The sequence below is a fragment of the Prionailurus bengalensis genome, chromosome C1 (genome assembly GCF_016509475.1).
Source record: "Prionailurus bengalensis isolate Pbe53 chromosome C1, Fcat_Pben_1.1_paternal_pri, whole genome shotgun sequence".
NCBI classification, from domain to species: domain Eukaryota; kingdom Metazoa; phylum Chordata; class Mammalia; order Carnivora; family Felidae; genus Prionailurus; species Prionailurus bengalensis.
Window position 1 is genome coordinate 174,696,324 of NC_057345.1, and position 21,583 is coordinate 174,717,906.

General features: G+C 36.2%; 1 protein-coding gene across 1 annotated transcript; it reads left to right on the plus strand.

Moving 5' to 3' along the window:
* Positions 1 to 55: 55 nt before the first annotated feature.
* Positions 56 to 20,765, plus strand: ZC3H15 (zinc finger CCCH-type containing 15). Its single transcript, XM_043577243.1, has 10 exons — positions 56 to 301; positions 8,031 to 8,132; positions 12,484 to 12,595; positions 13,645 to 13,797; positions 14,237 to 14,328; positions 15,475 to 15,657; positions 17,280 to 17,426; positions 17,591 to 17,692; positions 18,378 to 18,501; positions 19,948 to 20,765. The coding sequence occupies exons 1-10, from the start codon at positions 227 to 229 to the stop codon at positions 20,136 to 20,138; spliced, it is 1,281 nt and encodes a 426-aa protein (XP_043433178.1). The 5' UTR covers positions 56 to 226; the 3' UTR covers positions 20,139 to 20,765.
* Positions 20,766 to 21,583: the final 818 nt, after the last annotated feature.

Consider the following 21,583-nt stretch of genomic DNA (forward strand, 5'->3'; position numbering starts at 1 on the left):
ACAAGCGCACGCGCAGGTCCACTTCCGGGCTCCGCTCCTCGCTACCCACCATGCTCTGCGGCACCGACCTGTCGCAAAGGCCGCATTTCTGTGGTGAGTGAGCGCCTCGCTTTCCGTGCGGTGCGGCGGCGACGGAGGCCCGTGTCCTCTTCCTCCTGCCGCGGGGCCAGATCCCCTGACGGTGTCCAGCTGCGCTTAAGTCTGGCCGGTGCCACCTCTCTCCGCAATGCCCCCCAAGAAACAGGCTCAGGCCGGGGGCAGCAAAAAGGCGGAGCAGAAAAAGAAGGAGAAGATTATTGAAGTGAGTACCCAACCCCCCTCCCCCACTCATGCTGCGAGCCCTCAGGGAAGCAGCCTCCTGGTCCCCCGCTCCATGGCTCCTGCTCGCGTCTTCCGGGGCGACGTGTCCCTCTGTTTGGCTCTGTGTAGCCCACTGCCCCTTCTCCAGCCCCGTGATGAAGCTCGCTACCTCTCATCGCTATAGTGACGCTGCTGGCGCCCCCGCACCCAGCCTTTGCTTTGCTTCTCCGCCCACACGCCCGCCTTCGCCGACCCCGGTTCAAGAGGGCACCCCCACTCTAGTGCCCGCTTCAGGGATTTTGTCCTTCTCCAGTCCTTAAAATTGAAGACGTTTCTAGGCTTGTGTTTTTAAAAAGTACGCTGAATGGGGTCGGGCTAGACTCCTTCTAGCAGGCCGGCTCAGGACGAGCTTTGTGTTCTTTTTTTACCTAACACTTAGGAGTACTAGTTACTTCTTTCGAGCCAACAAATTACCATTTCGTGGTTTTCCGATCCATTTCTAAACTGGTACAAGTTGCATAGAGAGTGGAGGTTTCTTTAAGGTCGCAGCCCACCGATTTGTACATAGCTCTTGATATATACGTTGTAAATTACATCGACAGTGCTTGAAGAGATTACGTTTCAATGTCACTAGCTGTGTTGTGTCGTATCTGAATTTATTATATATATTCATTTAGCGCACTGAACCTATATAGCTCTTTAATGGCAGAGAATACTGTTGACGTTCTTGAATGTGTTGTGTTTGCCTTCCAACGACTGCTAGTGAGTTTCTGAAGAGAGTGAACCATCAGTGAGTTTTAAGTAGTTCTTCCTGAGCTTTGGATGTAATTGGAAAAAAACATGACCATTTTTCTGCGTGTGGTATATCGGAATAATGGACAGTCTTTGTGGAATCGTTACTTTTTACTACAGCCCGACCAAAATGCCTGTTGGGTGTTTTGAAATGATAAGTTTATTTATAAATGTTTACTATTTTTAATATTTGGTATTTACAGCCGTGAAAAATAGCAATGAAAGCGCTCAGGGCTGCATAGTATAAACTTAATCAGTACTTGTGTTTGTTTCTTTTCACATATTTTTTAACGTTGCTGGTTTAACCTGCCTATAAAGAATTCTAGTAATCTTGGCCAAGTTCCAATTCTGAAGCAGAACCTGTATTCTAATTGCCAATTTGTACTATTTAGAACTGTGAGGAAGCAACATAGCCAGAACTTTAAAGGCAGACTGACTGTCATCTTCACATCTGTGTCTAGTATTATCGTTTTGAACAATCTGGACTAATGGCACTTAAGTAGATCCCTGGGAATGGTGATCTGCTAGCATTCAGTGCTGTGTAAACCAAGGATATTTTAGGGGTGACATTTTACTTGTCAGTTTTCTTTACTGAGAATGAATTAACATGATACAAAGTGAAATTTCCTTGTAGATAAGAAATTAAATGTTACCTGACAAAGTACCTCATGTATTAGTGAGCTTTAACTCTATGAAGTTATTTGTTTCATTTGTAATTGGTAGGAGTATTTTTGTTTTAAGTAATTGTGAATGAAAGTCATTGATAGTATTTATCAACTAGGAATGTCGATAATGGCTTTGTTCATCTTGTACAAGGTTATTCTTAAGGTAAAGAGGAAGCAGCCTTAGTTTCATTAGTGAAGACTTAGCCAAAGAAAAAAACAAAATTAAGACAGTTGCATTCTTTCATTCTTTAACTGACAAAAAAAACCCTAACAGAGTGGTGAACTTAGCCTGTCCCCCCCCCCACTCCCATTTATCATAAATGATGAGCACCTTTTTTAAATTTTTTTTATTTTAATGGATATAAGGTTTTGCAGATGGAAGTGTGTTGCATGGATATTTACTACCACTCGAGAGGTACAACAATACTGTGAATTAGTGTTAAGTTTTATCATTTGTTGTAAAACTAGATTTATAGAGAAAATTCTGTTACCCAGCCTAGTTAGGAAATAATATATTCCTTTTTGTTAAATACTATAATAGGTGCCTTTTTTTTTTTTTTTTTTTTTTAACTTTGCTAAAGCCCTAGCATGTCTTGATGGTTAGTGCATGGGGTTAAGGATAAAAATTGATTATCCGGAGCTAAAACTGATGTACCTCTCATCAGCAAAATGGAGTGAATTTCTGTATTACAGAGTTATATGATTCATGGGTTAAATGAGATGACATGTAAAATACCTGACATGTGATACATACCCAATAAATGGCAGCTACTATTATTTATTAGTATTATAAATAAGAACTAGTTAGGAGAAATAATCAGACTGACCTATACTGTCTGTACAGGGCTTACTTTCTGTCACTTGAAATAATTTCTTTCTATTGCCTACATTTTTTCTTTCCTTCTTTAAACCTCCCAAAATTTATGAATTCATTTGGATTAATAGGTATTTTTTTTTCTGAAATGAGTATATCGAAAAGGTTATGTTAGACGTTCATGCAGTTGTCCCAAATGGCATATAGCATTTGCTTTCTTATAGCTAACATTTAATAAACTGAAGTCAGCTTTGAGAAATAAAGGGTTTGATTATGGGAAGAGAGAAATAATCTTTGTGTTTGGGACAAATAAATAAAGGATATCCAGCCAAGGACTTGTAGCAGCAAGGAAGTAGTAATAAGACACCTATAGAGATGGGATCTAGATGTGTGAAGGATGGAGGAAGAGAAATGATTGGTTGCCAATGAAAAACTTAAGTCCAAATCAACTGTTGATTACTTGAAGCTAGATTAACCAGCTGCAGAATATCTCTTGTATGAATGGACAACAAAAATACATTAGACAGTAAGTACGGGGGGGGGGGGGGCGGCGGTGGGTGAGCGTGACCAATTAATGAAATAAAACAATGCTAGCCTCTATTTACTCTAGTGACCCAAAAGGTAGACCACAGTTATCTTGGAGCACTAGTCAGTATTGACCTGCTTTCCCAAACCCTTCCTTTTTTCAGATATCTTGTTTAAGGAGTGGAGGCTGGCTGTAAAAGAAGCATGAATATATAATAAGGTGGGAAAGGGAAGAAGGCTCAGTTTTTTTTAATGTTTATTTATTTTTGAGAGAGAGACACACAGAGTGTGAGCAGGGGAGGAGCAGAGAGAGGGAGACACAGAATCTGAAGCAGGCTCCAGGCTCTGAGCTGTTAGCACAAAGCCCGATGCAGGACTCTAAGCCATGAACCTTGAAGTCATGACCTGAGCCAAAGTCAGATGTTTAACCAACTGAGCCACCCAGATGCCCCAGAAAGGGTTAGTTTTAAATGAAGTCTGGAGTTCACTGAATGTTAAGGCTGTGGATCCTCAGGGAGCCATCCTTTTTTAAGAAATACTACCTGTTTTCTAAACTCCTTTGTATTCAGTTTCCCAAATCTGAAACACGCACACAGAAACCTACACACACTGTTCCTTCCTTATAACCTAACTTTTGGGGCCTTATTGATCCAGTGAGGACTATTTGTTTTATTTTAACCATGATTTGGATTTGATTGTAACCTCCAGTCTTCCTGTCTCATATCCCCCAGACCCCCAAATCCAGGATAATCTTCAGGTAAGTGTTTGTCCTAAATTCAAGAAAAAGGGAGAAAGTCCTTTTAAAGTATTCCAAATTATAAACCATTCTATTTTCACTAGGTGTTGTTGATATCCCAGATCAACAATGTGGTATTCAGAAAGCTTTTTTTGTACCAACCTGCACAATAACCTAATTAGGTTTCTCTGGGAAATAGTTTTTCACAGTGGGAAGAACAAAGACTTTGCTTGGAGTCAAATATACCTTGGTTCGCATATCATCTGTGTCACTTAATAGTTAACTCTTACTGAGCCAGACATAGTTATCGATGTGTTGGAGAAAGGAGAGAAGACAGCCATCTACAAGTGATAAACTTATGCAGCTTCTTTAATTCTCTCAGTAAGATAAGTATTATTACCCTTTTTATAATTGGGGAAACAGGAACAGAGATTAAGCAATTTGCCCAAGGTTACTAAACTGGCCATTGGCAGAGCCAGGATTTCAATCCTGTAGGTCTGGCTGCAGAGTCCTTACTGTTAACCAGTGTGCTATACGACTTCTTTATAGTGAATCTTTTAACTTTCATAACAATCCTAAGAGGTTAGAGTGGGACCCACTTTATAAATAAGAAAACTGTGGCAAAGAAGGTAATTTGCCCAGTTTTGTTTGAGATTAGAACTTTGGCAGTCTGACTCCAGAACTCATAAATCGTCACACTATACAGTCTGACTTAAGAAGAATTATTGAAGATTTCTGAGCTTCAGTATCCACATTTACGGAGTGAGATAATAGTACATCATAGAATCGTTAAGAGGATTCAGTAAAATAATATTGAGGTGTTTAGGTTTCGTGAATGCTAAATGGATGTGTCCCCTGTCTCCGTGGAAAAAATAATTTCTGAGCTCCAACCTAATTAGAGACTTTAAAAACACAACTCATTCATTATCTCTTAGGCTGGTTAATTATGTGCTAAAGCAGTGTAATTAAACCTGAAAAACTGTTTTTCTTCAGGGATCTGGAGCTTATATACCTCCACTAGAATCTGTTGTCATGAGTACTTCTTTCTAGCTGGTCAAGTCCCCTTAGAGGACTTTTGTCTTTCCTAAATCTTTATATGTCAGTATCTGCCTTGATATTTGGCCTTGTTTATTCATAGTTTGTTCATTTTCTGTCGTTAACGTTTGGGGCATGGTTTGAACTCCAGTTATGCTTTTCTCTGGCGAGGCATATGTAGATGCTGTTGCACTTTTGATACTGATTTCTTTTTATCTAGGGTTTTCCATCTTCCCTGCCCCCCATGAGAGCTCACTTTTTGTAAAAGGAAAGTATGGCATTTCACACTAGTTGATGTATGTCCTCACCTCTCTTCATATGTCACGTTATACTTGACCATCTTTCCTTCTTAATGAATTGAATGTTAAATTTTCTTACCTAAAAACAAGGAAAACCAGCCATTAAAAAACTCAATTTCAGCTTGTATGTACCTTCTTTTTAAAAAAAAAATTTTTTTAATGTTTTTTTTTATTTTTGTGACAATGCAAGAGACAGAGTGCAAGCTGCAGAGAGCAGGTAGAGAGAGACACAGAATCTGAAGCGGGCTCCAGGTTCTGAGCTGTCAGCACAGAGCCCAATGCGAGGCTTGAACTCAAGAACCGTGAGATCATGACCTGAGCCGAAGTTGGACACTTAACCAATTGAGCCACTCAGGCTCCCCACCTTCTATCTTTTTTTTATATATACATAGGTTATAGAAAATTCATGTAGAATTTTGTAATATGGGATATTAAAACACGAGAATGGAAATTTAAGTAGGGGAAAGTGAAATTTTGATATATGGATGGATATAGATGTGATGAATGAATAAAAAGAGAACTTTGTAGAGCTAAACCCCTCTTCAACTTGTAGTCTTAAGAACATTGATCTATTTTATTGATTCTGAGATTCTGCAAAGTTATGTTGTGTTGGAATGTCTTCACATACTAATCCTATCAATACTGTTGTTCTTTTCCAACTTGTCCACATAGGTATTCTTTACCTATAATACTTTCTTCCTATTATCTTGTCCCTTTCCTCAGAAATAATACCAAAATAAAGGCTTCAAAATAGTCCATTTATTTCAGACTAAATTCCTCTCAGAGGGTCTCAGGTCCCTTTCAAAAGTAAAGACCTTTTTGCCTCTTCTTCCTTTTTCAAACCCACCCATAACCGAGAATGAGAAAGAGATGCAAACTCCATTTTAAAATTAAACATATAGGGGTACCTGGGTGGCTCAATTGTTTAAGTGTTCAACTTTGGCTCAGGTCACGATCCTCATGGCTTGTGAGTTCAGGTCTGCTTCGGGCTCTCTGCCCTGAGTGTAGAGCCTGCTTGAGATCCTGTGTCTCCCTCTCTCTCTCTGCCCCTTCCCCACTTGCATGCGCTTTCTCACTCTCTCTCTAAAAAATAAACACTAAAACAAATTAAACTTCTATTTCAACCTCAACCTACAAAGTTTGGTAGTGTATGGATAAGTGGGTAACTGGCTCAGTAGAACAGAGCATTCAGGCCTGAGTGCCACCTAGGATTGTGTCATTAAGAACCAAGTGGATTTGCTCTGCAGAATTCTGGAAAAACTCAATAATGGGAGGCACTGGTTAATGCAGAAGATGAGAGGCTGGAAACTGAGGGTTACAAGTCTTAGAAGTAGCTGATGGTTCTTATCTACAAAGACTAAGCCAGATAATTTTCCCAATGAGAAATCAGGGGTGGAATAAATCAAGAAGCCTATGTTTCTGGAACTCTAGGCACAAAGGAGGTGGAGGGGAGAGTAGGAGTGGGGGTGGTTAAAATATGAGACTGAAAGGAGTCTGTGCAGTGAAATGACCTAAGAGACACTCTCTCTCACCCGCTCCCGTATCAAGATCTTTAGTCAGGCTTAATGCACTCCTAGGCAGAGGATCCTTCTGAGAAACAGAAAAGCCATTAAAAAAAAAAAAGACTTCAGATACCAGTATTTGGTGATTTCCTGACAGTCTTGCCACCCATTCATCTAAGGATGGAACCCACACAGCAAGCCTCCTGTATTAGTTTCCTAGGGCTGCTGTAACAAATTGCCACAAACTGGGTGACTTAAAACAACAGAAACTTATTTTCTCACAGATGTGGAAGCTAGAAGTCTAAAATCAAGGTGTAAGCAGGGTCATACTCCCTCTCAAAGCTCTAGGAAAACATCTTTTCTTGGGTCTTCCAAGATTCTGGCGGTTTCTGGCACTCCATGGCATTCCTTAGCTTATACCTACTCAAATATACACTCAGACTTGTAGAGTGGCTTCTGAATGTTTTTGTACTAAATGCTTATGAATAGATAGCCAAAGATCATTAGTGCCTTGCACTTAATAAGCATTCCATATGTGATAGCTGCTATCATATTAATAGCTTTCACAAATTACTATATTAATATTCCAAATTTAAATAAGGTATTGCTTTTAGTTAGGTATACCTCAATTTTAGTATTTCCATATTAACAACAGCTAGGAATGTGTACGTTTCAGTAATTTGAGTTCTATAAATTTAACTGTTTTGAAGGTCTCCTGGCTAGCTCAGCATGCAGCTCTTGATTGTGGGGTTGTTAGTTTGAGCCCCACATTGGGTGTAGAGATTACTAAAAATAAACTTTAAAAAAAGTTGTTTTGAAAAGATAACTTACCAAAACAGAACAAAACAGTGCAGAACTTAATGTATCTTATGCAGTATTTCCCAAAATGTGTTCAGTACTACACAATCCTGTAGGATACTCTGAGAAGAATGCATTCTGAGGTAAAATAAGATGTGGAATTGCTCCTAACTATATCCCTTCTGGTAAAGGCTCTAAGATATTGTACGCTTAAGAATTAAAAATACTGTTAACCAAGCATTTTCTTAAACTTACTTGACTGTAGGTCATCTTGTCATGTATCACAATTCTGCACATCCAGAATTTATATTCAGAAACAGACTTTGGAAAAAGCATCATAGAGTAACAGGTTTAGTAATGATAAGTATGTATTAAATTGTAAAGAATCCTGGGTCATATGTTGCCTTGACTTGATGTTTTAGCGTTTTGCATGTCTATATAGCATAAGAAGGAATAGTTTTCTTACCAATAATTAAATGAAAGAATGACTTTTAGATATGACTGAAAAAACAGATAAAAAATAATATAAATTGCTAAGTTATTTCTGTACTCTTTTTCATTCAGGATAAAACTTTTGGTCTAAAGAATAAGAAAGGAGCAAAGCAACAGAAATTTATCAAGGCTGTCACTCACCAAGTTAAGTTTGGTCAACAAAATCCACGTCAGGTAAATAACTTAAATTTCTGCATTTTCTTCATATGAATGTAATAAGGCGTCTGTTACGGATAAAAGTATTTGGCATGGTAATTGTATTTCAAAATGTAATCCTCCTCTAAAACTTTTCTGCATCTTCCCTTTGTTACTCAGCAATACCTCTTAGATATTCCTCCAAGCCATTTTGATATAGCTCTAATTTATTCTAATGGCTGCGTACTGTTCTAGGATGTGGATGTACTATATCCATCTGTTTCAACTATTTATAAATGATCTTTGTTTCCAGCGTTTTGACACTAAGAACAATTCTGCAAGAAGTATCCTTGTACATGTGTTCTTTTAGGCATTTGTGCTTATTTTTCTGTGGCGTAAATTATCTATGACACATTTCTAGATCAAGGGAAATGGATTTCATTTTTTCTTCCAAAGGAAATGGATTTCTAATTCAATAAATTGTGTCCCTTTCTGTAGAGATTGTAATACTTCACATTTTCATTTTCAGTACATGAGTTATAGATACTAAAGTTCTTTTTAAGGTTTTCCAATCTGGTAAGTATAAAATGAGATCTCATTTTTACTTTGTTTCCCTCACTACTAGGAGTTTGAGTATCTTTTGTTTTGGTTTGGTATGTTTTTGTTTTGTTTGAGTATCTTTTCATATGGTTGTTGACTGTCTGGGTTTGTACTTTTCTGACTTGTCTATTCATATCCTTTACTTTTCTGGATGTCTTTTTCATGTCATTTATGAGAGACACTTTATGTCTGCATTACAGATAATTTGTGATGTTTCTATTATATCTGCTATACAACAATTTTTACTTTTTGTATTGTTAGATATGTCTAGATTTTTTAAATAATCTGCACTACTAGATCATGTATGTTTTCTTACAGTCTATAATTTGTCATAAATTTTTATGTCACAAAGTTAATTTTCTTTCAAATGAATAGCCACTCATACCAGCATCATTTACCACTGAATTGAGATACTACTATTGACATATAGTAAAGTCTCAAATATGTTAGGATCCATTTCTGGATTCTCTTTTATGTTCTATTTATTATATGTCCATAAACTAGTGTCACATTGATTTTGATTCTTGTGGCCTACTAACATATTCTGTTAGATATTAAAAGGGAGTCCTTTCCCCCAGATGTTACTCCTTTTATATTTTTCTTGGCTACCTTAGGCATTTATTCTTCCATATGATTTTGAAATAATTTTATCTGTTGGCAGTGCATTCAAAAAAAGTTAGTCCCTTTTCTTTGAGTTATTTAAATCTTTCACTTTCTTGAATTTAAGAATTTACAGACCTGCATCTTTACTTTTAAAATGTACTTTTTTCACCACTCTGTCCTTTTTCTTAACTTTTGGAAATACTTTTCTTTTCATCTGTGATATCAGAATATATATTTGTGATCCCAGTCTGAAACAAATTTCTGTCACTCAGATTATCTCTTTAAATTAGTGCCTCCAACATAGAGGCACAGCCAAAAACTATTAATCTTCCATGGTGCTAATTTAGTAGCCTGGTTTAATAAAAACTCATGCTGAGATCTTGGAGTCAGATCAATTTGGGTATGAATTCCCCTATCTTCTTTGTTATATGATCTCAAGTTATTTAGCAACACTGGTCTTAATGTGTACAGTGGAAGGGCACTTACCCTTGTAAGGTTCCTATGGTTGTTAAATGAGAACATAACATAAATCTTCTGGTGTAATACAGGTGTGTGGAAATAATTCACTTTTCTTCCCTTATCCCTTTTTTCAATCCTATTCTGCTCTCCATATTTTCACTTGTGGGAAGTATATTGACTGTAAATTTTATATTTCATAGACCTGAGAAAGTCATAACATTTGTGGTGGTGGTAATTGGGATTCGTAGTACATTCAGGATTATATTTTTTGATAATTTCTTGGGTACCTGGGCTTTTATCTGTGAAATGAGCAGCAGTCCTGCTGTTAGAGCCAGGCAATAGGCACCCTACTGTAGGCCTTGTGTTGCAGAGGATGACCCTACTCTTTCGCCTCCAGACATAGCTCTCCCACAGGCAAGGAGTCAGTGAGGTCAAGGGAATTTGTACCATCTCTCTCCACAATACTTCAGGGCCTGCAGAGGTCATGTTACCCATGTTTATCTTAGAGTATCCTGTGCTGCCAAGTAGCACATATGCCTGAAGTAGTCAAAGGTAGGGTGTGTGTTCACTTCAGTGACACATGTATGACAAAAGAAGGGTGTGTGCTAGGAGTGTGGACAGAGCCTGAATCCATACCATATCCTACCCCATACCTTCCACCTTCATGCACTCACATGATGGGATGAAATTCAGGGTGGGAAGAGGAGGAGGAGGAAGGCGTTGACTGCTGCCATGCTCCAGTGTAGAACTCCATGGAACCTGAGCATTTTAAATTTGAACCTGTCCTTCCAGGTCACAAGGTATATTTCTTAAACAGAGGTATAAATCATACTTTGTTTAGCATTAGCTTGATTTCTAACTTACAAATATTCTAACTTACAAAAATGGTTTATGAAGCCTCCGTTGTACTCTCGCTCTAGGCCCCATAAATGTTAGACATGTGCCTAGTGAGCAAAGATATTTTCATTAAGATAAAATGCCTTAAATTTTTTCTTTTTAAAAAATGGTTTATAATTTTTCTGTTTAAACACATCCCATCACATCATCAAAGTCAGGATTTGGGATGTCTTTAACCTAGCATTTAGTCATTCCCTTCCTAAAATTTCTTCTTCCATGAATACTTCTTTGTGCTGGATTTCTATCTATTTCTTTGATGTTTCTTGGACCCTTTTGTAGGCTTTTTAAGGTTCTGTTGCCTCATTTAATATTGGTATTCTTCAGGGAACTGTGCTCTTGTCACTTTTTTTTCCTTGTCACTTCTTCATGCTGTCCTATCTCATATACCCTAAAGTTTTAATTATCTATAAGCTGTTTCTAAAATTTTTATTTTAAAGCAGACCCTCTCTCCAGATACCAAGATCCATGTCCACTTGCCTTCTGAGTATTAGCTCTATCCAGATGCTCTGTAAGCATCTCGTACTCAGTATGTCTAAAACTGAGCTCATCTCTAATTTCTACCCTGAAACCCGTTCCTCTTGTATTCCCTGTCTCGTTTAACAGCACTAACCATAAATGTAATAATTCTAGACTCCACCCTCTCACTTACATTTTATATCTAGTCAGTCACTTAGTAGTGTCAGTTCTGCCTCTTTAAGAGCTCTCTCTCTCACTTCTCTCATCTTTTCTGCATCCTTGCTACTAATGTCTATGTTAAGCTCTTGTGTTTTCTTGCCTACAGCAGTTGCATTAGCCTCCTAATTTTCCTTGCCATTCTTTGGCTCCTTCTAGTCCACTTTTCACACAGTTGCCATTGTGATCTTTATAAAACACAGTCTGATTATGTCATTGACTTACTTTAAGCCTTTGAATTTTCCCTGTCACCTACTGATACAGTCCAAACTTTTCATTGATGTTTCTCATACCCTGTTCCTTCTGGTCCCTGTATCTTTGCATTGGCTGGCTCACTCTGCGTTCCTTTCCTTGCTCATCAGAAGAATTCATCCATAAAGTATTAGCTCAGTCTGATTTTTATAGGCATGTAGGTAGGCATTCCTTGTTCCCAGAGAACCACATATTATATTATAGTTGTTGACATGTCTGTCTTCCCACTAAATTCTGAGCTTCTTTAAATAAGCATCTTTATCTTTTCATCTTTGTATTCCCTGTCATCTAACATAGGACCTGACATATAAATATTTGGATGAATCCTCTAATCATATTAGGTATGTAAATCGTGTGCCTGGGACTGTGTCATATGTCATATTTGTTTTGTTTAATCTCCCACATTGACCTAGCTCAGTGTTTTCCCACAAGGGTACTGTAGGTATTTTGGGTGGTACAGTTCTTTATTGCGTGGGACTGCGCATTTCCTAATGTTGGCATTTCTGATCTTCAAAACGCACCCACATGTTTCTGGGGAGTGGGTGGTTGTCATAAGAAAATCCCAGGTGAGAACCACTTACTAAAAAAGCTGGGCATGTAGCAAATGCTTAATAAATGCTTATTGCTGTAAGCTTTTGAATATGCTTTTTACTTGGCATGGTACCATTTATAAATTTTTTTTAAAGTCAACTGATATAAAATCTCGCAGTTTCGTTTAAAAGTTTAACCACACTATTTAATACATACCGAAAAGCCATTGTAACACTGATACTAAGAGGTAAGGACTATGTACGTGTACATGTGTGAATGTTTTGTTATGTTAGTGATGCTATAATGTACTATTGTATAGTGAAAACAATTTTATTATATGAAATCAAATTACATATTATACCTGGGAATATTATAGGTAGCACAAAGTGAAGCTGAAAAGAAGTTGAAGAAAGATGACAAGAAGAAAGAATTGCAAGAACTAAATGAGCTGTTCAAACCTGTAGTTGCTGCTCAAAAAATAAGTAAAGGTAAACTTTAAATGTGAGGATATTATTTTTATCAAATAATACCAAATATCAATATCAATATCAAATCAAATATTCATGGTTAAAAACTCTTAATTTATTTTATGAATACACAGACAAAAAAAAAAAAATAGCAGAAACAGACCCATAAATTACAGAGAACAAACTGATGGTTGCTAGAGGGAAAGGGACTGGGGGGCGATGGGCAAAAGGTTGAAGGGGAGTGGGAGGTACAGGCTTCCATTTATGGAATGAATAAGTCATGGAGATAACAGGTACAACATAGGGAGTGTAGTCAGTGGTATTGTAATAGTGTTGCATGGTGACAGATGGCAGCTATACTTGTGGTGAGCATAGCATACAGACTTGTCAAATCACTGGGTTGTACTCCTGAAACTAATGTAACATTGTGTTATCAACTATACTTCAATTAAAAAAAAAAAGTCAATTTGTTTTAATGTCTATTTTCTTCAGATTATAAACTGATGTGTCTGCTATGGAAATGATCCTTCCTTTGTCAAAATCTGTATCAGTGACTTTTTTATGAGTCCTTTGTTTATCTGCTCAGCTATGTGATTGTACAACTATAACTCCAGCTACTAGCCCCCCACTTAAGGCAAAATTAAGGATTAGACAGTCCACTAATTGATTTATAATATCCATTCTTTGGTGGTGGCCAAGGCAAACCTATGGTTCTATAAATTGTAAGTTCTAAACTCTTGGCAGTATACCTCCATGTATATTTCTCTTTTGTCTCTGCTTCATTGACTCCAACTAGACAATGACTGTGGAATGTGTAGGAGTTTGTTTGGTTTCCCATCCCTGGAAATAAGAGTAAGAACGGTAAGAATAAAAGAAACAAATACAGATATGAAATGCTGTAGAAGGGACTTTAAAGAAATGTCTTAACAGTCATTTGTAAGTGGTATTTTCCTCTCACATCAGTGAATAGAAAAATAACCAGTTCACCAACAGTAATTATATCTCAGATAGAAGCTATACTTTGTGATCTGGCAGATTGTAATACAAATATCGTGTGCCATTTGACATAGGTGCAGATCCCAAGTCTGTGGTGTGTGCGTTTTTTAAGCAAGGACAGTGTACTAAAGGAGATAAATGTAAGTTCTCTCATGACTTGACTCTGGAGAGAAAGTGTGAGAAGCGAAGTGTTTACATTGATGCAAGAGATGAAGAACTTGAAAAAGGTATTTTTTTAAGACCTTTTCTTAAAACTATCTTTTGGTTGTTACCAAGATATTTAGTACTTGAAGAATATTTTGGTCTTTATGAGGGCTGTGTTTGTATAGATAGATAGATAGATAGATAGATAGATAGATAGATAGATAGATAGATAAAATTGTTTTCCATAAAGCCTGAATTTATAGCATTATGTCCTTGATTAAATGAATTTTGAATTTTTCTCACCTTCTCTTCCAGTACCACCTTCTTACTTGTCTAAACTACGTAGGATTTTGGTGAATAATTTCATAACACTGTTTATTCCTACCTATGGCATAATTTAAAGAAAATGTGTTAGGTCATAAATCTTATGATACAGTTTTCCTGTTTCAGGAGATATGCAATATGTTTTGGAAACAGTAGATAAAATTATAGTATTTAGTTTTCATATCTCTTTTTATTTAGATACTATGGATAATTGGGATGAGAAAAAACTGGAAGAAGTAGTGAACAAGAAGCACGGTGAGGCGGAAAAGAAAAAACCAAAAACTCAAATAGTATGTCCTTTTCTTGAATTGAGTTGCTGTGATATTTATCATTAGGGAGAATTATGTGGCAAGGTATTTGCTGCCATTTTTTACTGGATTATTTTTTAAATTATTGGATCTTTTGATAAAGATAAAGTGCATCAAGCTTTGTTTTTGGAATTTACAAGTGTAAGTTATATAAAATTAGATTCTTAATTCAAAAGTAACCTTTGAAAACCATGTGACTGAAGTCTTCAAATACCATTTTTTAGGGTGATTTTACTTTCTATCAAATATGGATGAATACAATTACATATTCAGATAAGAATTCTCTCCTTATTTTTTTGTGCAAAATGAATGGAAGGAGAATTGATAAACACTCTATTTTAGTGTTAGGTAGACTTTAAATCAAGAAGGTTGAAAATATTGTGACATTATGAATTGCAAAATGAGCTTTGGGTAGGTAATGGCTCTAGTATTCCAGGAAATGTACTTTTAAAAATCGGTGCCTGTTTCTCAGACCTTCCATTCATGTCCACATATTTATCTGTAGGGAGGTTATGGTGAAAAACTGTGGTGTGCTAGAAAATTTCTGAATACTGGTTTAACTTATATCTGTTGTATTTTTTCGGGAAAAAAGTATTGTTTGTTAGTCAGTTTTTCTTATTTCTGAAGTTTATTACATGAGGCTTCAATACAGTTGTATCCTTTGTTGTTCCTTTTGTACCTTGCTTCCTTTCTCTCTTCATAGATGTGAGAAATTGCCTATAATTTCAAATAATTCAAATAATGTATCATTACTGCACGTAGTTTTTAAGAAGGATCAAGCCAAAACAAAATCATTGGTTTTAGTTTTTTATAACCATTTATATTTTTTCACTTCTTTAAAAATCAGACTGGGTGTATATTTACAAAGGCTAAACTGAGACATGTCCTTTTGTATAATACAGAATTTGGAACAGTGTTGAAAATTTTATGTAGATCCTCTCTAAAGGGAGTTTGCCATTGTATTAAGAATTTTAAGATTATATGTACATTTCTGTACAAAGTGTGCTCTGTACATAAGTGAGTAGCATAAGGATGTGAATAAGAATGTACTTGTTCCATAAACTTCAGCATTTACCTTGGAAATGGACTACGCTGAGCCACTACTGGTGAATATTATTGTCTCTATAGGTGTGCAAGCATTTCCTTGAAGCTATTGAAAACAACAAATATGGCTGGTTTTGGGTATGCCCTGGAGGTGGTGATATTTGCATGTATCGTCATGCACTTCCTCCTGGATTTGTATTGAAAAAAGATAAAAAAAAAGAAGAGAAAGAAGATGAAATTTCATTAGAAGATCTAATTGAAAGAGAGGTAACTAGAATTTTCTTATGCTATGAAACTACAGCAGTAACTACAGCAGTATTTATTGGGAAATTATAATATTTACCACTTGGGGGCATTAGCATGTTATGAAAGGGGGAAAAAAATGACCTTTTCCCAAAGTTGCCTTACTTTTTATTTAGTTTTTTTTTTGTATGTCTAAAATGTAAACCTAGCCATAATCGTCAGCCCATCATGACATTAATTTTGGGATTATAAAATAACTTCTAATGCTATTGGCTTATCAAATAAATTCTTTCTGTAAGATTGATATACTAGTGTATTCATTAAAATAATATTCAGATTGAACTTGAAGTTTTAGATGTTTTTCCTGGTGTCTTATTCTTTAGCTATTTTACTAATCAAACGTGTTAAAGGAGACAACTTCTACAGTTTTTCAGTTCATGTTTTTTCATCATTCCTGGACTCAAAGCACTCACTCTGTTGATAGAGGGGAATATGTCTCATTGAAGAGAATCTTCCGCTATTCATTTCTGGCTCAGCACAAAAGAGGTTTACTCCATGAAATAGTAGACACGGCTACTGAGTTAGATATGGCTTTTGGGAGTGACAGGAAAATGTTGAGATTATTGGAAATTCTAGATTTAGGGTTGGATATTTCAAATTATATCCAGTTTTCCCTTCTTTTGGATAACCTAAATACGTTGTATAAATGTCTAAGGTTGGGATTATATATATTTGTTCTTAAATGGTCATATTGTTTAGCGTCTCAACGGAGGCAATATGCTATAATAGAAAATACAGACTTCAGAGTCAGGTATATTTGAGAATGTTTGTATCCTAGTTCTACAACATATTAACTGTTAACCTTTGGTAAATTTCCAATCTCTTTCTGTTCGCTTATTTGTGGGGATCAATGTGGTAGTATATGTGTATAAAGCATTCAGTACCAAATACCTGGCAGATGGTCAGCAAGTATTATTTTTCCATACATTTATTACTTGATTATTGGCTCTGAGGAGATGATGTTTTTGCTTAGTTTTTTTCCCTCATCTCCTGAGGAACACAAATGAAACCTGGTATTGTCATAGTGTTTTTCATATTTTTTTGTTTTCATCAGTTAATTTACATTAAAACAATTTCTCCTGACAAGTTTTCCTCACTGTCAATTTTGAAAAGAAATCCAGCTCAGGATAATATATTTTACTGCATTTAGAAATGTTTGTTTTTCTGGGGCACCTGGGTGGCTCAGTCGGCTGAGCATCCAGCTCTTGATTTCAGCTTAAGGTCATGATCTTAGAGTTTGTGAGATCGAGCCCTGCATCAGACTCTGTGTTTACAGCATGGAGCCTCCTTGAGATTCTGTCTTCCTCTCTTTGTTCCTCCCTCGCCCGCACGCACGTTTGTGCTTTCTCAAAATAAACATTAAAAAAAATAAACATTAATGTTTTTCAAAATAAACATTTAAAAAATGTCTCTCTGGACACTCGTTTTGCTCATTGCTACATAAAATGAAAATGAATCAATTTATTCTAAATTTGATGTCTTAACAGTCACAGGTAAAGACTTACTTGCATTAAGAGAAAACTCTTAAATAGTATTAAAGGTGATTTGGTGGGGGAAAAAAAAAAACAACTCTTTTCTCTTTGCAGCGTTCTGCCCTAGGTCCAAATGTTACCAAAATCACTCTAGAATCTTTTCTTGCATGGAAGAAAAGAAAAAGACAAGAAAAGATTGATAAGCTTGAGCAAGATATGGAAAGAAGAAAAGCAGACTTCAAAGCAGGGAAAGCATTAGTGGTATGTCCCAAACTCACCCGAATAGATTCTTTATTCTTTCTTTCATTTTATAATTTCTGTGCCATGCAAAATTTATTGTAACTTAATCATGTGTATGTCTGAAATCAGTAACCAGGAAATGTTTGAAATTTGCCCTGAGTTGATATGTTTGTGTACCTGAATAGATTAGTGGTCGTGAAGTGTTTGAATTTCGTCCTGAGCTGGTTGATGATGATGATGAGGAAGCAGATGATACCCGTTACACCCAGGGAACAGGTGGTGATGAGGTAAGAGGAAGCTTTGGCACTTGTGCTCATGTTGATGGAGAGAGCCCATAGAAAGTAACAGAGTAACATGGTTAAGAGTAGCAACGCTGGGACATTGGTTCAGATCCTGACTCTAACCTGAGAAATTACCTATACTATAGGTCTCCACACTCTTCTATAATAGAGACATGCAAGGTACTTGTGAGAATTAAATGGATTAATAAAATTATAATTCCTAATAAATTAGAACAGTGACTGGTACAGTTAAGTACCTGTATGTATTTGCTGTAAAAAGTATGTGTTTTATTTTCCCTCTAAAAGAAAAAAAGATTTGTTTGTTTTCTAATATTTTATACTGAAAAAGAAAGTACAGAGTAGGAAGCAGGAGACAACAGCAGAATCATTTATTTATAGGTAAACGTAGCTGACTATTCATTCTTGGTATGGTATAAAATTCTGACTTCTGTCTTTGAGTTGAAAATAAAAACATCATATTCTATATGTCAGAAAGAAGCTTGAAATATGGCATTGCTTTTCTTTTTCTCAAGTTTAGAAAAAGGAATGAATTTTGACAGTTGTCAATCATTTGTTTTCACTTGGCATTAGTAAAAATTTTGTTTCACTAAGATAAATGTCAGAGGTAAAAGGCAAGTAATTTATGAAAACTGTCCTCCTAAGTAACAACTTTCTTTTCTGTGTTTTTAAGGTTGATGATTCAGTGAGTGTAAATGACATAGATTTAAGCCTGTATATCCCAAGAGATGTAGATGAGACAGGTATTACTGTAGCCAGTCTTGAAAGATTCAGCACATATACTTCAGAAAAGGATGGTAAGTATGCTAATTTGTGTGTAATTTGAAGAACTAGGATTCTGTCTAAAGAGGGAAGGGGGTAGTTTAGACCACACTGGCAAACTTGGATGCCTGCAGGGACCAGACTGGCAACATAAATGTGTGGTTTGACTGTATAGAGAAATAGTGAATAGTGGAAGCTGTAGAAATGGGTGACTGGGTGGATATTGAAGCCATTAGCTGAAACTAGAAGGGAACAGAAATGAGTTTGGAGGTGCAGGTAGTCAGTTTGGGATCTCATGATACAAGAACATTCTAGAACACACTGCAGACCTCGGTGTTCTGGAGTAGTCAAAAGAGGGAAAGCTTAGGAAAGACACTGAGAAGGACAGAGGAAAATTAAGAAAGAAGTTTCAGAAAAATCAAGTAGGATGAGAACTGGAAATAATTCTTCAGTTGCTGTTAGGGAAGAAGTTGTAGGAACAGGGTGCCAGTTTTCATCAGGACTGCGATGATAAGAGGAATGAGGAGAAAAATAAGCACATATGTAATAGTGCCATGACTGAAGAGTTTGAAGAGAAGTGAAAGTTCAGCATGGTTAGTATGAGAGAAAAAGGTAGGAAGAATACTAATCGAGGCAAAGGTTGAGAGAGCAAAACTAAAACTTATTTTTACAATAAAGGAATACAAGTTATAACTTGAAAAACTGGCTTGCCTTCCTGAGATCCAAGTGCTGTAAGACAATATTGTCTTAATGCCAGTATGGAGACCGATTTGCTCCTTTTATAAGTAGGACTTTGGTGACAGTAGGTATGATTGTAAGAACTTCCAAGGCTATAATCCCTAAGATTTTTGTGATCAGAGATGTTTGAAATAGCTAAAATCTACACTAGGCTATTAAAAATTATCTTTGTGTAAATACTGGTGTCACGAACACAAAAAGACTGCATTTTTGTTTTCTCCGTCTTTTCGAGCCTGTAAGGAAAAGTAGCTGCATAGCCCTAGTCTAGGTTCTTTTTTCACAACTTGATGACAGGATGAAATGTTTTTGGATTCACATGTATTTGCACCGTTACAACTAGTGTGATTTAACTACTGTTACCCCAACCAAAAGCTAAGTAGCTGCTTAAAACATTTTTTGATTCCATAATTATTTATTCAAATAAAATATGTGGAAGTTGACCGTTTAAAACCTAATTGCTAGGTCAGGTAGGAAACAAAATTGTATAAGGTAAATCTTGTTCTCAAATGTATAGACTGTTAAGCAGTTAAATGTCTATAGTACAAGACATACCTTACACTGGGTCTAGGTAATTGTCACAAATAAGCTTAGAAAAAGAAAGATCAGTTCTTGGTGGAATAATCTTAGGGAAGGCTTTCATGAAAAAAGGAAAAGAAATGTAGTATCAAGTCTGTGACTATCAATTGCTAATGGAATAGTGTTTTTTGTTTCTGGGCCTTATTGATTTCAATATTTATTTTTAGAAAACAAATTAAGTGAAGCTTCCGGAGGTAGGGCTGAAAATGGTGAAAGAAGTGATTTGGAAGAGGACAACGAAGGGGAGGGACAGGAAAATGGAGCCATTGATGCTGTTCCTGTTGATGAAAATCTTTTTACTGGGGAAGATTTGGATGAACTAGAAGAAGAATTAAACACACTTGATTTAGAAGAATGACACCAAACAAGTCTGAAAAAATTAAGCCAGCTCGGCATGAGTTGAAATTGACTACAGTAATTTTTTTCCACCTAGAATTCTTCAACAGGATGTTTATTTCCCATGCTGATTCTGGAGGGCTTACTCTCCTCCCAAAAAGGAATATTCTCCCTACGTCTTGTCTTCTGACTTTGGCTACATCTCATAGTAAGTTCAGAGTAGTTCATGATAAATTGAAAATATAATGGTCATTGCAGAAAATGATTGTTGTAACTGTCCATTCAAGTAGGAAGTGTAACTGCTTTTCCAGCTTTTGATTTTCATTGGGCATGTATTATAAGAACAACATAAATTTAAATTTAAAATACCTTTCATTTAATGCAATTTTTAATGAGTGATTTCATTTTCTCTGTATTTATATGTTTTAAAGACTGCCTTTAAAATATGAGCACTGTATTTCATAAAGGAAACTGCATATGCAGATTCAGTATTGTATATCTTGGGACAATTAGATGGACATATAAAAGGAACCTTCTTTAACCTGACAGAATCAGCTGCAATGCCCTGTGTTAAACTGTTTTAAATGTTTCCCTCTTCTTTTTTGCCAATAAAGTTGTAAATAAAGACCATCATACATTAAAATCCAAATATGGTCCTTTTTTTTTTTAAGTTTTTATATGAATATTTTTTTAAAACCTGTAGCTTAAGGATTTTAATTAAATATTATCTCTTATAGTTACCACAGAAGGAACAGACATTTAAGGATTCTCTTAACTGGATATGGAACTGTGTAGAATACTGACAGTACTACTATGAGTTTAGTAAACTGTTATGAATTTGGCCTTAAGAGACTGTAGGTAATGCTACAGGAAAGTCTAATTTCCTGAATTGATAGATACCAGCCTAATTAAATATCACCCTACAGTTGAACTAAAAACTGCTTAGTATCATTGTGGAGATGGCTGATATTATAGTAGTATATACTGAAGTTTGATTACTATGAAAGCATGTAAACAAATCCACCAAAAACCTGAGCTGAGGGTCTTTGTCATTGAGTTCCCATGAAAAATTAGGGTGATACATTTAAAATAATTTTTTTTGATGTTTATTTTTGAGAGACAGAGTGTGAGTGGGGGGGAGGAGCAGAGAGACAGGGAGACACAGAATCTGAAGCAGGTTCCAGGCTCTGAGCTGTCAGCACAGAGCCCTATGCAGGGCTCAAACCCACAAACCATGAGATCATGACCTGAGCCGAAGTTGAACCACCCAGGCGCCCCAAGGGTGATACATTTTAAATGGACATAATTTGCAAATGACAGATTTGTACTAGTTAACACCTTTCTGTCACTTTATTTTCAAATATTAATACAGTGCTTCTTTTGTTATCTGCAAGTATAAATGGATTTTAAAGCAATCAAGATAACATAGTATTAACATGTCAGGTGACCTGAGCCCTAATCTCATTT